Genomic DNA, 16371 nt, shown 5'->3' with positions numbered 1-16371 from the left:
ACGTATTATATATATTTGATAGAGAACTGACGAGGAAAAAAGAATCTGATTTGTTATAACCCGGGAATAATATGATTTGTTACATATTTTATTATATATATTGATAAATTGAAAATGATTATATCACGATATACATATCATATTGATTTTGCGTACACAATCATCTGATTACAATAGGAAATGACTGAATTACTTGTTTTAATAATTTCTTTCACTTTGATAGTTTCATCACTTCTCCGGTTCTTTCATTATTTAATGTCCCTATCTTCAATCAAGTGAAAAATAATCTTTTCCATTATCACATGTTATTTATGTGCTGAAAGTTTGTTTGATCAGGTTAACTTCATGAGCTTGATTCTACATGTGGCAGAGTGTTCGGGTTAATAAAATGTGTTTTCTTAATTACGTCTCACTAGCCACGTACGCATGTAATACTAACTAGTGATATATACAGACGAAATTTAATTCTTAATTAGGATCCATATCGGTATAGTTAATACTTTCTAGTCCTAAATATAAGACATATTTTGTAGTGTTATTATATATGCAGTAGCCCTTTGGTATATAAATAATTAAGAGTTAAGGTGCGCTCAACATCGTGAATTACTTTCTCAAGTGTATATAGTGTCCTGAAGTTATTTGTAGTACAATTATACTCCTCAAGTATTTAAAATGGTGCAATTTCATCCATCTCCAACAAAATGTTTAATTTGACCATTACGTTGCTGATTCAGCATAAATTTGACCAAAAAATCCTAATTGGCACATGACAGTAGATGATGTGGCCTTTTGTGATTGGATTTTTTTTAAAAATTTTTTGTTGACAAGCACTTTTTTTTTTTTTACTATCCTTAAATGGTTTTTTATTCATCTTCCACAATGATTTTTGTTAGAGAGAGGATAATTGAGTCATTTGCTAAGTGAGATAGGCCTATATAAAGGGTCTAGTGTGATGTGTTTAGAGGGTGAGATAATGTGATCTTCACCATGAAAGGGGGAGGTTAACTTGGGTCTCCCACCTCAAGAATCCTCATAGGTTATGGGGTTTGTTTATCATCCTTGTATAAGGGATGATTAGTGTTAACCCAAATGGGTTAGAATGATTGTATGAGCATGTGCTCTATCATGAATAATACATCTGATTTTCATCTTTCTTCTTTTTATTTCTCTCACATATCCAAAGTTAACAATTTTCCATCGATGAAAAAATCACATCCACGGGTCAGGCACTCTTTGTTTGAATCTCCAAAGCGAAGACAATGAATGGATATCAGATTTTTAAGTCTTCAAGTCCTTTTCTTCCACCAAGGCTTTCGATTTAGAGGGAGCTAGTCACTTACTTGGATTCATTGCTCAATCTTGAAGAGAAAGAGGAGCGTGAATGGATTCCAGGTTCAAAGACAAAATTGGAGTATTTTGATTTTCCAAGCCTGTGTTGTAATAGCGTGAACCTCTCCTTTGGGCATTCCAAGAGGAATTTAACTGGGATTTTGTGAAGTCCTGGAGTTCATTCTTGCAGAGCTTCAGGAATGGCGAGTGAAGCCAAGACTGCAAAATAATTGTGTGCAGGGATAAATCATAGAGCATATATCTGTGTCGGTAGTCGGTTATGCCTCGTTCATGTTAAAACTCATAGTCAAGCTCGTGGATAAGCCTGCAGGCAAAGACCAGCGAATTTCATCGGCCGACTACTCCTCTTCGCAGACCATGTCCAAGATGAACGAACCCTAAGTTTCTTCTTCCCCCATCTGGGGATGTGAGTTTTGGTCAAATTTGTTCTTAGTCAGCAACTTAATGGTCAAATTAAACATTTTGTTAGAGATGGATAAAATCGCACCATTTTAAATACTTGCAAAGTGAAATTATACTGCAAATAACTTCAGGACACTAATTGTACCTGAAAAAATGGTTCAGGATATTAGGCGAAACTTAACCTGATAATTAATTGCAGAGGGATTCCTCAACGTCAACGCTACGCGGGGACTCAAATATTAATACCACATTTTCACTTGGAGCTGAGCTTGAACATATATATATATACATATATATGTGTGTGAGTATTATTTCCCCACCTTTTGATGAAGTGAATGCAAAAAATTAACGAACTGATTCGTGGGGTCCGTTATTCTTGTGATGAAGAAAATTCAAAATTGCAACAGAACGATGACATGTCATTGTACACATATGAGATCCTTATATAACATTGTGGGACTTACAAGAGCAGTAAGCTTGAGAAGCAACATACACATATATACCCAAAAACCCCTACATTAAACAAACAAGAACTACATATATTTTCATCCCAGCTGCTCCCAGAGAGGACAAATAAACTCATATATATATGATGATCTCTATATGTTGTGTTGACTCAGCTGGAAAATTTCTAATGCCTTGGTGGTAGATCAGATGCCTTTGGTGAAGGCGGTGCTCGGGGCAATGCACCCGCCCGTTTTCTTATGGTCGTCATATCTGCATGATTATTTAATTTAAATTATCACTATAACTGTTTTAATTTAATTTAATTTTTCTCCCAATTTGTGTGTGTGAGTGTGGGATATAAAGATATATATACCTGCAGTAGCATGGGAGGACAGTAGGAAAAGGAAGATGGTAATAAGAAGAAGAAATAGCAGAAAACGGTAAAGAGCAGAGACACCCATTAATCGCTATTCCTATTTGGGGTGGATGTGCCGATGCCAGTTAATTAGTCGGCTATTGGCTTTATATATGATGAGGTTCAAATTAATTAATGATTTTTTTTAATGAAAAGCAATCTTGTATTTGAATAATCAATTAATTCAATCCACACTTATTCATCTTCAAAAAAATAATTTCATAGAAACCACCATGGCAATAATTAAGTGATTGAAATTGACATAAACCTAAAATCAAATAACAATTACGTGTTAGAGAGCCACCTGAGAATTGACCAAAAACAACTTTAATAATTAATTACTCATAAGCTTTAATAAACCCAAAGCCATGGTTTTTTTATTTATACCAGTACGCCTTTAAGTTCATACAAGCGCGGTGTTGTTGACACCAAGTTTTAAAACAATCGTCAATATCATAATAGATAGGCTTTTAATTTATTTACGTTGAAGTTAGACTTTGATTTCCAGCATGATCAACTCCTTAATTAACATATCATCACAAGACAAGATAACATAAGATAAGAAAATATTTAATGTCAATCCTCAACTCTGAAGTCAGTGCGAAACGAAATTAATTATATGTTGATTAGATTGACCTTGAAAAGAATGTGGATTTGTTTATTATCTTGACTCCTTCAAGCAAAATGCAACTAGTAAGGAACGGTATTTGCCGATAGCATTAACAATATCTGTAGTTCTATCTTTAAATTAAATTAACTCACGTCGTATGAACGCTCTAGGCAAATACATTTTCAAAAATTCATCTGATACTAATAAAAAAATTCTGATGAGATGCATCCAGCTGTTTGGAAAAATATAATGAACACATTATTAAAAGAAATAATACGGCATTCATAGTTTATAAATGGTGCAACTTCTTATAAATATTATTTGTTCGTATTTATAAGTCATTTGCACTATGAGTTTGCAAATCAAAAAATAAATTGATCATTTTTTTTGCACCTTTTGCCCTTACTAAAGAAATGGTATTAAAAAAAATGTGTTCTATATTTTCTCCCACGTATTTAAGTCAACAAGGGTAAAATTAAAAAAAAAAACTCATTAATTATCCTATGAGTATATTTATATTTAGAAACAAACTTTTTTCCTACAAATTAAATTATAAACAAGAACAGCGTCAACATAGAAATTCACTTGATTCTAATCCAGATTTATTAAACTATTATTGACCGTTTTTCCTATAAATTAGTTACTGCATCACATGGAATAGGCATGCCAAAGGAAGATCTCAATTGATGAAAATAGACAATTGAGATGAACTTAGAGGCCTAAGGGCTTGAAAGAGATTATATGCATGTGTGAATAATTAACGTTATTGTGTGTGTATGAGAACATATAATCGAATACGTTAAAGAAACTTGTGAATTTGCTGGCTAGTCCGTGGCTTTGTGGTTTACTATTATGTTTTAAACTTCAAGGCAAGGGTTCGTTAGCAGCCAATCAGGGAAAAAAAAACAAAACAAGAAAAAAAAAATTAAGTTTGATACGTATATATAGACAATACGTAAGCAGAAGAGAAGAGACACCCACCATCTCTATTCTTCTTCAATTTGATAATGTCAACTATAATTATTAGCTTCATGTGGTTCAGATTTATAAATCTTACTTGGTAAGAATATTACAACAGAAAAAGGACATCCTTGTGCATAAGGGCATAAGGGATCCACCATTTTAATCTGTAACTTACAAGAAACTGAGAAGCAAGGAAGAATTTGAGGGGAAAAACAAGGATCAACTCACGCGCACACACATGAGGAGAGAAAAAACCTTAAATTAAACAAACAACAAATGCTTATTTCCATCTCAGCTAGTCCATGCAGACGAGGAAAAAACTCACACACGTATCAATTCCCCTGATTGCGTGGTGGTTGGTGGAGATGAGTCAGGGAAGCCGTGGACGGGGATATGGATACTTCCTCGGTGGTGGAGATGGCGTTGGGCCAGCCAATTTTCGCATGGTCGTCATATCTGCATCATACATACATACATACATACATACATACATACATACATATATATATGTATGTCCAGATTAAACAAGTACTCCACATATATATTAGTGATTATTTAAATTATCACTTTTCTAATTTTTTCCACTTTTTCTCTTCCAATTTGGTGTGTTGTTTGTGGTGAGTAAAGACACGTATACGTGCACTTGCATTGGGAGGACAGGATGAAAAGAGAGATGGTAAGAAGAAGAAACAGAAGAAAATGGTGAAGAGAAGAGGCACCCATTGATCTCTGTTCCTCCTATTTGTGTTGGATATATATATATATGCTAATGCTATTTGTCTATATATGTATTGGCTTTATACATGTGTGTGTGTTTGTGCGTGTGCATGGGGTTCTAATTATTGATTTGTTTTTAAGTAGAGAAAATTAATCTTAGATTTGAATAACCATCAGTTAATCCTCACATATGCGTAATCTAACAAATTACAATGTCAACTTCTGGCGCGATCAAAATTTGTCTTTATAAGGCCTGAAAATTGACCAAATAAAACAACTTCAACAATTAATTACTTCATAAACTTCAGCAAATTCAAAACCGCGTGGTTTTAATTTATGCTACTACACCTTTAAATTGCTAACGAAACCGCGCACATGATGTTATCATTACCTTTTTTTTTGTTGGGGGGGGGCCTCCCCGGGGGGAGGGGGATCTTGTCATCACCTAATTTCAAAGTATTGCCGATATAATCCTAAAATTTAAAATTTAGATGAAGCCACATTATGTATGATTTTATTTGTTCTTGCCATTTTTTTCTATTAGTTGTGACTTGACTTGGTACTTAAGTAGGGGGAAAAAAAAAAGAAGCAAATATATTTTTAAAATTTTTGAGAAACTGATCAGAGAGTAATGTAATATACTTAATGTCAATGCTTACATTTGAAGTCAGTGCAGAACGACATTAATTATGTAGATTCAAGCAAAATGCAACTTAGAAACGGTATTTGTTGAGAGATTTAAGAATGCTTTTATCATCATCAAATTAAAACACTGCATGCGCAAATGCAATTTGGCAAATTCATCTAATTCCAACAGAAAATTCTCATGCATTACTCTAACAAATGAATAAAATATATTTATGATTTGTGAATAGTGTTAATCTATTATATTGATTAGTATATTAACGTATGTATTGATTATCAAAAGAAAATTATATGTATTGATTCTATGCATACAAATCATTTGATTCAATAATAAAAAATTGATCGATTAATTAGTTACGTGTAACTAGCATATTAGAAGCACATGACCTCAATTGATGAAATTAAAATAGATTTCACTTGTACATATAACTGTGAGTCTTCGGATGCTTTATTTAAATTTTTCCTGGTTGCAAGTGTTGCAGACATAATTTACGTGAACTTATAAGCTTACAGCCTAAAAGAGATTATCTTTGTGAATAGATTAATATTATTTGCAGGAAAAAAATTGTAATACAAATTAATTATTTTAATTATACAAACACTTTTTCATTTTCACAATTTTACTACATCTATTCATTCCAATATTTTATCTTAATTTAAGTTTTTGTTGACATTATTTTACTTTAATTTCTTAACTGTTATGTTTGCATTTATTTCAATCAAATGATAATAATCACGTTTTGTTATTTACCGCATTTGGCTCCTAAATAAATATATGTGCAGTACAATATTTGGGTTAATTAATTAATTGTGTTTCCTTACGTTTGCCTACTCGTGTTAATATTGAACTAATTAACCCCCAAAAAAAAAGGACTTCAATAATCCTTTCTTTAAAATTAAAAATAAAAAGTAACTATATTACGGCAAAACTTGATATGACGGATTATGCTCGCTCCTAATCGAATTGCGATAACAGCGCTGGATTCAGTATTAAGTTATTGCAAAGTTAATTATTACCTAATCTAAATCAAGCACTTCAGGAAGGGGGCAGTTTTGTAAACTACCTTGGTTCCTTCAACCATATCTTGCTACTGATGATTAAACGGTCTTTTTCTTAATTTTTCAGAGCACTAGGACAATAAAATTTTGTTCACTCTTCAAATTTCTTAATTTGTCGTAGCAGACAACCTTTGCGCTTATCATGTACACTTGGTTGCACACAAGTTGGTAATTAACTTGTTTTTGTGAAATGCATATATAGATGCAGAAAGAAAGAAACTAATGATTATATTTATTTACAATTGCATAATTCTTACATCTAAGAACAAAATATATGAATAATCTCAATTTTTGTTATACTCCTCCGGTCCTAAATATAAAGGTCTTATATTTAGGACTGGAGGAGTAACTAATTAATAAAGACTTTGTATTCTTAATTTGTGCTGGAAAAATCAGCCAGCGAAATGCTACAATAAAGCAATATAATATATAATCACATATATCCTTCTATATATCGAATACATCACATTCACCAACCGTACAAGCTCGAACAGCAAGGGAAGGGGGGGGGGGAACAAAACAAAACAAAGGATATCAACCAAATTAAAGATGAGGAGACATAAATTGATACATAATACATCTTATTTCGTATGAGCTAAATTAAGACATATGACAAAACACGTACTTATGTTTATGGATTTGCCGGTGAATCTTGCTTTGGCTTCGACTTTACTGATGGTGTCTAGGGACAATGTCCTTCGGGCGAGGGTGGTGGTCTTGGCCACGGACCTTGGCCGTGTCGACCTGCTTCTTCATGTGTACATTTGTTACTACCTCCGGTCTTAAATATAAAATCTCAATATATTTTATCTCTCATATTTATATATATTTTCAAAGTAGTCATTCTAATAATAGTAATTTTAGTTAATATACTTGATTAGTAAGGATATTTAGAAAAGACAATAACTATTTATTACAAATAACTAACTTAACTTATTTTCTTAATCTCTTTAAAAATTAATCAACTAGCTCTTATAATTAGGACCAGAGATAGTATTTTGTGAATATGATTAGAATTTTTACTTCTTCTCTCAAATTTTGATATTCTAAAAGAAACTACAATATATTTCAGTCAACATTAATTGTCCTTTAATTTCATATCAAATAAAGTTGTCGATTATGAGAGAAATAGATACATTTTTATGTTTAATTTTTTAACTTTTGCCTCTAATTAATTGTTCAACTACAAACTTTGGTCTCTTCTGGACATGAAGAGTATCCAACTAAATTATTACATACACAAGAATTTTCTTTATTTTCTATTTTTTTAATTTTTATATATGTATTCTTATTCTTTGTTTTTCCATCATTTTTTCAAAAATTCTTTTCTATCTTTGTTCTTTGGAAAAAGTGCTCAAAAATCCATCTTTACCAAACCCATTGCTCAAAGGCATCTAGAACCTATTTGTATACAATATATCTTTAATTATATGTAATATATCTTTAAGTCTGAGAACGAGGTTGTACCTGAATTTTTGAACAAATTTCAGGTTCTTTTAGGTGATAAAATTTCGTAATTGGGAATTTTTCATCAATTTTCCTTTTTTTTCTCTCGCTAAAATGATCCAAAACTCAACTCTATATGTAATATATATTCTTTTATCCAAAACATATATAATAAGTATAATGCTCTTTAACCCTTGATATATTAAAAAAAAAGTTAAAATAATTAAGAAAACAAATATAAAAGCTCATATATAATTTTTTGATACATATGGACACATACCTACGACACGTGCATCGATGCAGAGCATGAAAAGAGTAGATGTAATAAGTAGAAGCAGCATCAGAAAATGGTATAAAGAGAAGACAAACTCATCGATCTCTATTCTTCTTCGATGATCTAAGAACTTGGATTTAACTATAAAGCCTTTAGCCTCGTTGGCTTCAAATTTATAGATGATAGTGTCTAGTTACAGAATAATAAATTTGGTTTTGATTGATTGCACTTATTTTCAAACAAATCTTTTATTTTATAATACTTATTTTCGAACATATAATTATTACCGATAAATAAGTAAGAAAATATTAGACTTTTTAGAACTACAACTGACGTATAGGATCAACCGAAAAATAAAAATATATACAATGTCAACACTTGACCAAAGTCACTTCTGACTCAATCAAATTTCCGGTAACAAAATGTACTCGTTTTGAGAAAGCTTAAAAAAATTTATAATTTATTATTTAATTCGTAAATAAATATTTTTTAGTTATATTAAGACTACAAACAACTTCTTAATCGAAAGTTTAAAGTAAAAAAAGAAAAGAAAAAGGACCAGTTATATTATTATCAGTAATAATAATTATTATAAAAATTCAATGATTATTAGGGTTTCAGCTACATTATTAAGAGGGCAATAACAAGAAAACACCCATAAGAGCACTAAGACCAATTCAAACTTTTAGCTTATAATGGTTCAATTTTTCTTTCCAGGGCTAGAATGGTTCAAACTTCAAATTAATTATCGTCAGCAAATGATTAAAAAAAATTACATCAGACAAAAGGATTGGCGTCATGAATATCCAATATATTAAAAAAAGATATTGTATATAAAGTTGACATTTTCTTTCCTTCTTTCTTTGTTTTACCCCCTCAAAGTTGACGTATTTGTAGTGTTATGCTTACAAGAAAAGGGTATCTTTTACAAATTTATTATGGGAGTACGGTGAGTGCTAGTTCGGTACTTTAGAAATGCAAAAATTATTGCATAGCCTCATGCCATAATTTTATTTAAACTATGTGCAAAAAAATAATAAAAATAGAATAAATTAATAATAATTTTGCAGCGTGCTCTGTGTGTGTTCTCTTAGGTGAAAAGCTTTCATTTTTACCTTATCTCTTTATATTTAGCTTGATTTTATTGAGAGGGTGGAGTGAACTTTTTTTTTTCACTAAAACATAAGTATCTTTTTATTAGATACGTTGTCAGATACTAAATATAGACATCTCTCCTAATGAGAATTTAAACCTTAATTCATTATGTTGTGAGAGATTAACTCTTTTCATTAGACCCAACCCATTAGTGATAGAGTGAACATTAATACTGCACATTTATGCTTCTCTATGACAGGTATTAATTTGGGCATGGGCCTAAAATTAAAAAGTCAATCCATTTAATAATTGTTTTACATATTTGTCAAAATTATGAATTTCATCATATCCGCCAATTTTGTGAATTAGATTAACAGAACCCTAGGGCCATATGTTTCTCTTCAAATTCTCATTCTTCTTGCTCTATTTATGCTCTCCGACAAGAGGTACCCATCTACTAATTTAGTGAATTACTTTATTCGACGCCAATTTTCGTTTTATTCTTATCTTTATTTCATTAACATTTCCCCCCACTTCGATCCGTTTTTTTTTTTTTGGGGGGGGGGGCCTCAATCACGTAAGGCCTTGATTTTGAATTCCCAAATCAAATGCCAACTTTTCCTTTTGGTGACAAAATGCCACTTATTTATAAGATATTTTACAATGATCGTTTCATTGATGTGAATTTTAATAATAAGACCTAAAAGAAAAATGAAATATCCTAAAGAAACAATACTATTTTTTTTTTTGCCTGAAAAACACTAATATATTAATTCGATCACAATAAGTGCATTTGGGGTAAATTTTTTTTAATATTTAACATTCCAATTGAATATTAAGTTATACGTATTTAATTATGCGCTTTTAAATATGCAAAATAAATAAATCAATTAAAAAATTGCTTATAGCTATTAAAGGTCAAGAGAGGCCTCCGTACCAATGTGAGCTTCATTCAAATAATCCAATGGATAGGTTCAGTGTAAAAGGACCAGCATAATGAGCACATGGATTTCATGATTACGTCTGGGGTGCCAGGATAGGACACTTACAAACACGAGCATGTGGTAGGGGAGGCTGATCTGTAGTAGAAGTAGGGAGTGGGCTTGAAAGTCAACCCATTTTCCCTTTTTCAAATCTGCAAAATTGGGCCCATAATGTGACAACTTCAAACACTAAGCATGCCCTAAAAATATATGCATATAATGAAACTCATCATCCACCACTTCGAAGTCGTGCAAGTTAGTACACTTTTTGGTAGAATATTTTCAGGAGAAGTAAAAAAGCATATAGAAATTTTACTTCAGCAATTCTTAGAATGTTCAAAGAAAGATGCTCCTTCCGTTGCTCATCATATTTCTATGATGAAACTGAACAAAAATGTATAGCAACAGGCCAACCTGCATCAACTTTTATGAATTGTGTATAGGTAGATGCTCAATGCAAACTGATGCTTCCCTTAATCCTTCCTGCTTTTGTTCTATGGTTGCTAAGACTATGCTCAACATATAAGAATATGATGGGTATCTAATTGGGATTAGGAATCCAACCTAGACGCTTACTATTGAGGTAGGAGAACCATCTCACTTGAGCAGTTCACACTACTTGATGTGGGACTCAGTATTCTATCCTAGCAGAGTATTAGTCATGAAAATAATCTAGAACTAACATGCGTTTCTCTACTGTTAATAAATATTAATGCATCATTTGTAATATATATTAGGTGTAGCGGATTTGAATGAGCAGAGCACCAACACATTTTCTTCCTCATTCGCTATTTTTCTCGGTTCGGAAAAATCTATTCGCATTTACAAGCAGAGCAGATAAGTCAAAGCTGGGGGAAATGCGACTACGCAAGACAAGGAAGCAAAATAAGTTTTGGACGGAGATCCACGAAATTCACTATACTCAATATGTTTCATATTGAGACGTCAAAGATACACTGTGTTCTCAAGTTTGAGGCCCTTGGCAACGTTAGACCTTGACAAAACATATCTTTTACAATCAATGGCCAACGCCATGACAAGGTCCACCGAATATGTTTTCCAAATTCAGATGTCAACAAGTACCTTCTTACATGTACGTAAGGCACCGCAACTAATTACACATGCTTACACCTATGACAATATTTAATATACAACAAGCATAGAGGAGCACCGTATTTCATTTGGTTTAAGGTAAAGGTCAGCATTCAGTACGTTCTTCCAGGTTCCAGTAACTCAATGTGCACATTCAAATCTTGTGAGCCACTTGCATTTGCAGATTTAAATTGTGGTTGCAGAATAGGAAGACAATCCTCCGTCAAATTACCTTCTGTTCTACCCAACATTTCAAAATAGGCATGAGGCGCCCAACCTGCACATTTGGAAATAAGCAGAAGTCCTGTGAGAGTTCAAGAACCATAATATTTACTTTGGGATTTAACCCGTTTAAGCAGCCTACAAGAGGAAACACAAACTACTGACAAAACTATAACCCCAATATAATATGGGAAGATGAATTGTTTTCTCAGCTGATTAATTTGTTGACTCTGAGAGGCTGATGGTTAATTAATCTTCTTAAAACATCTCCAAAGTTTTAAAAAAAAGAAGGCATGAATGCAACACGCATACAGACTACCGTGTACAATACGTGAAAGGCTCAAGAGACCACAACAAAAATAAATTATCACTCAGAGACTAACACCTTGATGATTCAAACTGTAAATAATCTTGATGGGCCCCAACCCACCACTGCCACCAAAGCTTAGAGCAGGAGACAAAAAGGAGAAACAGAGGACAGAAAAGGGAGAACTACAGGTTTAGAAAAAGTCCAAAGGTTAAGAACCAAATAAGACAGAAAAGCAGAGAAGCAAAAGAAGTAAGGTAGGAGACAGCAGTTAAAACAGTAACTGGGGCAACTCAGAAACAAGCGTGGAGAGGAACTTCAGTCACGTTTTGGTGCAAAGAGCCAACCTTACAAAAGATGGAAAATCTTCACTGTTCTTTAAGGTTCTAGTTTTGTATTTTCTTGTGCTTGCCGCATTTCTGTCAAGCAGGACACCTGAGTTCTTTCTGTTACAAGAGATTCCAGGGCAGATACTTACTTACAGTGGATGTGTCGTAAGCTCTATTGCCAAGCATATTTCCACATTAATATAAGCACTCAACTGTTTCAACTTCCTGTGTTGTATGCGTTGTGTTGATAGAAGGTTCCCATCAGCTCCTTTATGCAACACTTTTTATTTCATTTTTAGCATAAAAGCCCGCCCATCACTATTCCCAGTTTTAAAATGGAACATTAGCGAATTCCAGTGGCACAAGCAGAGTAGAACTATTGTGAAAGATGCTAGAGGATGAACTTTATAAGCGAGCTCACCAAGCCAAATATTATAACTTCCAACATCAAAAAAATGAACCTTCTATAGCAAATAGAGCCTAGCAGGCAACAATTCTTACAATGATGAAAATAATTCACATTTGTGTTAAGAAACTACAAAGTAGTTAGGGAAAAAAAAATGCACACCTGACTGATGAGGAAAAGGAAAGAGTAGTAAGTAGCAGGTTGAAGAGACAATAATCCCTGCCGTAAAAAGGGGCAAAAAAAGAAGATAGAGTCGAAGTCAAAGCCCCTGCCATTTAAATTGCTTAGGTCTCTATTTGACAGTAATAATTCCCAAATAGCCACTGGATTTTGATCCATTGCAACTACCAACCTAGTAGGCCTCCAGCGAACACGTCCTGCCAATGATGCCTGTAGTCATCAACCCGGGAAACTCCCACAAAAGCAGCAAGAAGTAAAGGAAGCAATAAAAGACATAATTTGCCTATATGACCCCTGCGATCAAGCACTCGAACTTTTCCTGATAAATACCATGCAAAAAATCCTAAACCTGCAAAGGCCCCTGCAATTTGGAGGAATGTGTACACATACACATAATTAAATTTGAAGGGCTAAGTTTCATAAAAGGTTAAAAGCACACTACTTCATCACAATAAAACACTCCATCTCCATCTGTTAAATCATATGATAAACCAGATGCTAAGTTTTTTTTTTTTTTTTTTTATACCAGCACAAAGCACACGCTGGACTGAATCTGAAATTGGCGGTATATTCATTAAATGGAGAAACGTTTATTCTAGCTACAGATTTGAAAACGAGATTAAAAAAATGATATTTTGCATAGGGAGATGCGTGTAATAATTAGCCTCAAATAGTAAGGTACAGGAAATATGTGTGTCTAAAAGAAGTTTGCTCAGAATGCTAGTATTTTAAGAAGATTTCTGCAGCTAAAGAATAATACCTTCTTGACCCGGCATTGTATAAGCAATAGCAGATTTTATTTCCAGCAAAATTTTCCTCTTTTTCTCTCCAGTGAACATTAATTACTTAAAGTACAATCTTTGGAAACAATTAACAAATGGTTGGTCCCTTTGGTTGCATTGCATTGCAAACGACAGCCCATTCACTATGTTCTTTGTTTAGTCATGATAGAAGCAGCTTCATTCCTCAACAAAATACAGTTGGATACATTTTGTCACTAAGAACATCTTTGAAATAATGTGTGTAAGAAAAACCAATTCAACAAGACAATAGTGAGTCACAACAAGAGGACGATGCCTATGCCAAATGTATGTTTTTATATGAAGCCATGCCCATCTAATGGTAGAGGTGCTTCATGAATTCATGAATACACAAACAACAGGAAATAGATAATCTACTTACATGAAGTATGCCCACTTGGAAAACTTTTGTATCCTTCCTTTATAATCTTCTCATCCCCATGACAAACAACATCATTTGTGATGGCATCAAATACCTGCATATCAACGAATGTCACCCACTCCCTCAGGTAGTACCATTAAAACAACTACCATTACTAAACAAGAGCAACAAGGGAGATAGAAAAGATTTTCCAAACTCACTTCCCCCTTCCTCCTCATATCATGCCCCTTTTAGGGGGGGAAGAGAGAGAGAGAGAGAGAGAATAGTTTGGAGGAGGAAGAAAAGATTTTGAAAAAGAATGAGAACACACCGCTTTACCATCAGGGAAACATCGCCAAAAGAAGCTCGGTCTTGGTCGACCAACTGCAACTTTAACTAAATCTGTGATGACCCCAGTTATAAGTGCAGAGAAAAGAATACCTGACGTTCCCAAGAGTGCATTCAAGTAAGATACCATGAGCCATGAGCATGGGAATAACAGTAAACCAGTTACAAAGTCAAAGCAATGGAAAATACCTAGTATTGAATGGTGCAAGTCATAAACATTCCTTTTACAAATGTAGAACATAAAAAAGACAGCAATAGGAAATAATATGGTAACAATCTGTTTCAGAAAAGATGAAAAAAGTTAAGGTTGTTCGTTCACAATATCAACATAGCTATATAGTTAATTAAAAGCCGAATGTGTATTCTTGGTGCAACACATAAACGTACTTGAACGACCCTAAAGGGTATAGTTTCATCTTTGTATGGGTATTTCAAATCCGTCATCATGCCCTCTCCCACAAAGCGGTGGAAAGGTTCTAATGAATCCAAGAATAGGTCAATAACCACTAGAAGCAGAAGTACTAGCCAGTCAAGTTTATGTGTCCTTGCCACCCTCCCTCCATGTGACTTTATAGTGTAGCATCCCATCATATAATCTGGAAACGTTACAAAAGGAAAGGCTCTGTCACTTGTTTTATAACAGATGATTGGAAAAGGAAAAATAGAACTTGGAAGTTTAGAGGTGCTTGAGAAGCAAAACAACCAAACGAATATAACCAATGCCATGACCATTATCCCTATAGGCATAAAGTAGCAAATTCATGAGTAACATGTGTGGATGATTGGTGCACTATTTTCTGGGAAAACAGATTCAAATAAATAATCTAATCCCGACTGCTAAGTATCTCCTTTTTCTTTTTTCTTTTTGTGGGAAAAAAGAACGGATTCCATGTTCTCTGTATGTATGAGAACTATGCTATAGATTCATACAGGCCAACATTTATAAGTAAAAGAGGGAAAAAGGTTCAGGCTGTGTTAATAGGGGATGAGCATTCCAAATAACAAGCACGTGCACAAGGCCAGATAAAATTTCCAACTTAATCAATTTCTTTTGTTTCCAGACAGATATTTGACCCAGCATTGCAATGATCCAGGTTTTCTCACATCCTCCATGAAAAATTTCAGTAGCATCCCATTGCTGAGATGACTATTGATAAGCTGTGAGGCAATAAATAGTAAAATTTCATCTTGCAATTAAGTTTTTAACCAACTAATACCCTATTTACAGTATAAAAATCTAGCATGGTTGAGGAACAGAAGCAGGGAAACATCAAGCGGTGGATGGCTCTCCCCGTCAGTGTAGTCATCCTTCCCAATATGGACTAGAGACATCAAATGCGAAACTGGTATTCATTAAGAAGCATAACAGAATGTGCCCGAAACACAGAGTAAAGAGAAGAAATCCAGTCCATCCATGATGTACGGAATATTAGTCCAATCATTCCAAACGCATAAACACGTGGCGTAAAATTTCTACAGGAGAACATTCAAAACTCATGAAGGAATGGCACAAATGATGTCAAGGGAAACAACCTTGATCAATTAAGCGAGACGTTTGAGAAATAGCAATACAACTGAAGATGAGGAAACGGGGAAAGCTGATAACCCAGCCAGAAGAGATGAATGAATAACAAAACTAAATTCTGAGAAAGAGAATGTCAAAAGGAACCTCTTTTCAGTGTTTTTATTCACAAATCGTTCGACAAGATAACCGCAAGGATTAAAGAAGTTCCACTGCCAGCAAAGGAAACAGAACGACGGGGTGCGTGATTCGCAATGTAGCGCGCGCCCAAGAGGAATGTGACTGTAGCTTACATTGCATAAGACAAGCTAACCTGTGACAGAATCTTTGGGGAAATTGGGAAACCAAAAGAAGGAAAAAGGAAAAGCAAAAATTTCAATTTTCCTAGACGAGATGAA

The 16371-nt window shown here is 33.7% G+C and overlaps 1 protein-coding gene across 1 annotated transcript; it reads right to left on the bottom strand.

Moving 5' to 3' along the window:
- Positions 1-10211: 10211 nt before the first annotated feature.
- On the bottom strand, positions 10212-15995 carry LOC114744409 (lipid phosphate phosphatase 2-like). The gene is made up of 8 exons (XM_028932581.1): positions 15985-15995; positions 14839-15047; positions 14435-14728; positions 14125-14218; positions 13115-13303; positions 12925-12981; positions 11619-11775; positions 10212-10558 (listed from the first exon to the last, which is right to left on the bottom strand). The coding sequence occupies exons 2-8, from the start codon at positions 15040-15042 to the stop codon at positions 10534-10536; spliced, it is 1020 nt and encodes a 339-aa protein (XP_028788414.1). The 5' UTR covers positions 15043-15047; positions 15985-15995; the 3' UTR covers positions 10212-10533.
- Positions 15996-16371: the final 376 nt, after the last annotated feature.

The sequence above is a fragment of the Neltuma alba genome, unplaced genomic scaffold (genome assembly GCF_004799145.2).
Source record: "Neltuma alba isolate B1F8T4 unplaced genomic scaffold, ASM479914v2 tig00004362_pilon, whole genome shotgun sequence".
Classification (NCBI taxonomy): Eukaryota; Viridiplantae; Streptophyta; class Magnoliopsida; order Fabales; family Fabaceae; genus Neltuma; species Neltuma alba.
This window is presented reverse-complemented; position numbering and strand designations above follow the sequence as displayed.

Excerpts from the sequence above, each read along its gene's own strand:
- LOC114744409 (XM_028932581.1), bottom strand. The coding sequence starts at position 15,042 with ATGATGGGATGCTACACTATAAAGTCACATGGAGGGAGGGTGGCAAGG. Across the intron at positions 14,219-14,434 it reads GTTTCCCTGATGGTAAAGCG|GTATTTGATGCCATCACAAA; the intron begins GTGTGTTCTCAT and ends GTTGATATGCAG. Across the intron at positions 13,304-14,124 it reads TCCAAGTGGGCATACTTCAT|GGGCCTTTGCAGGTTTAGGA; the intron begins GTAAGTAGATTA and ends TCCAAATTGCAG.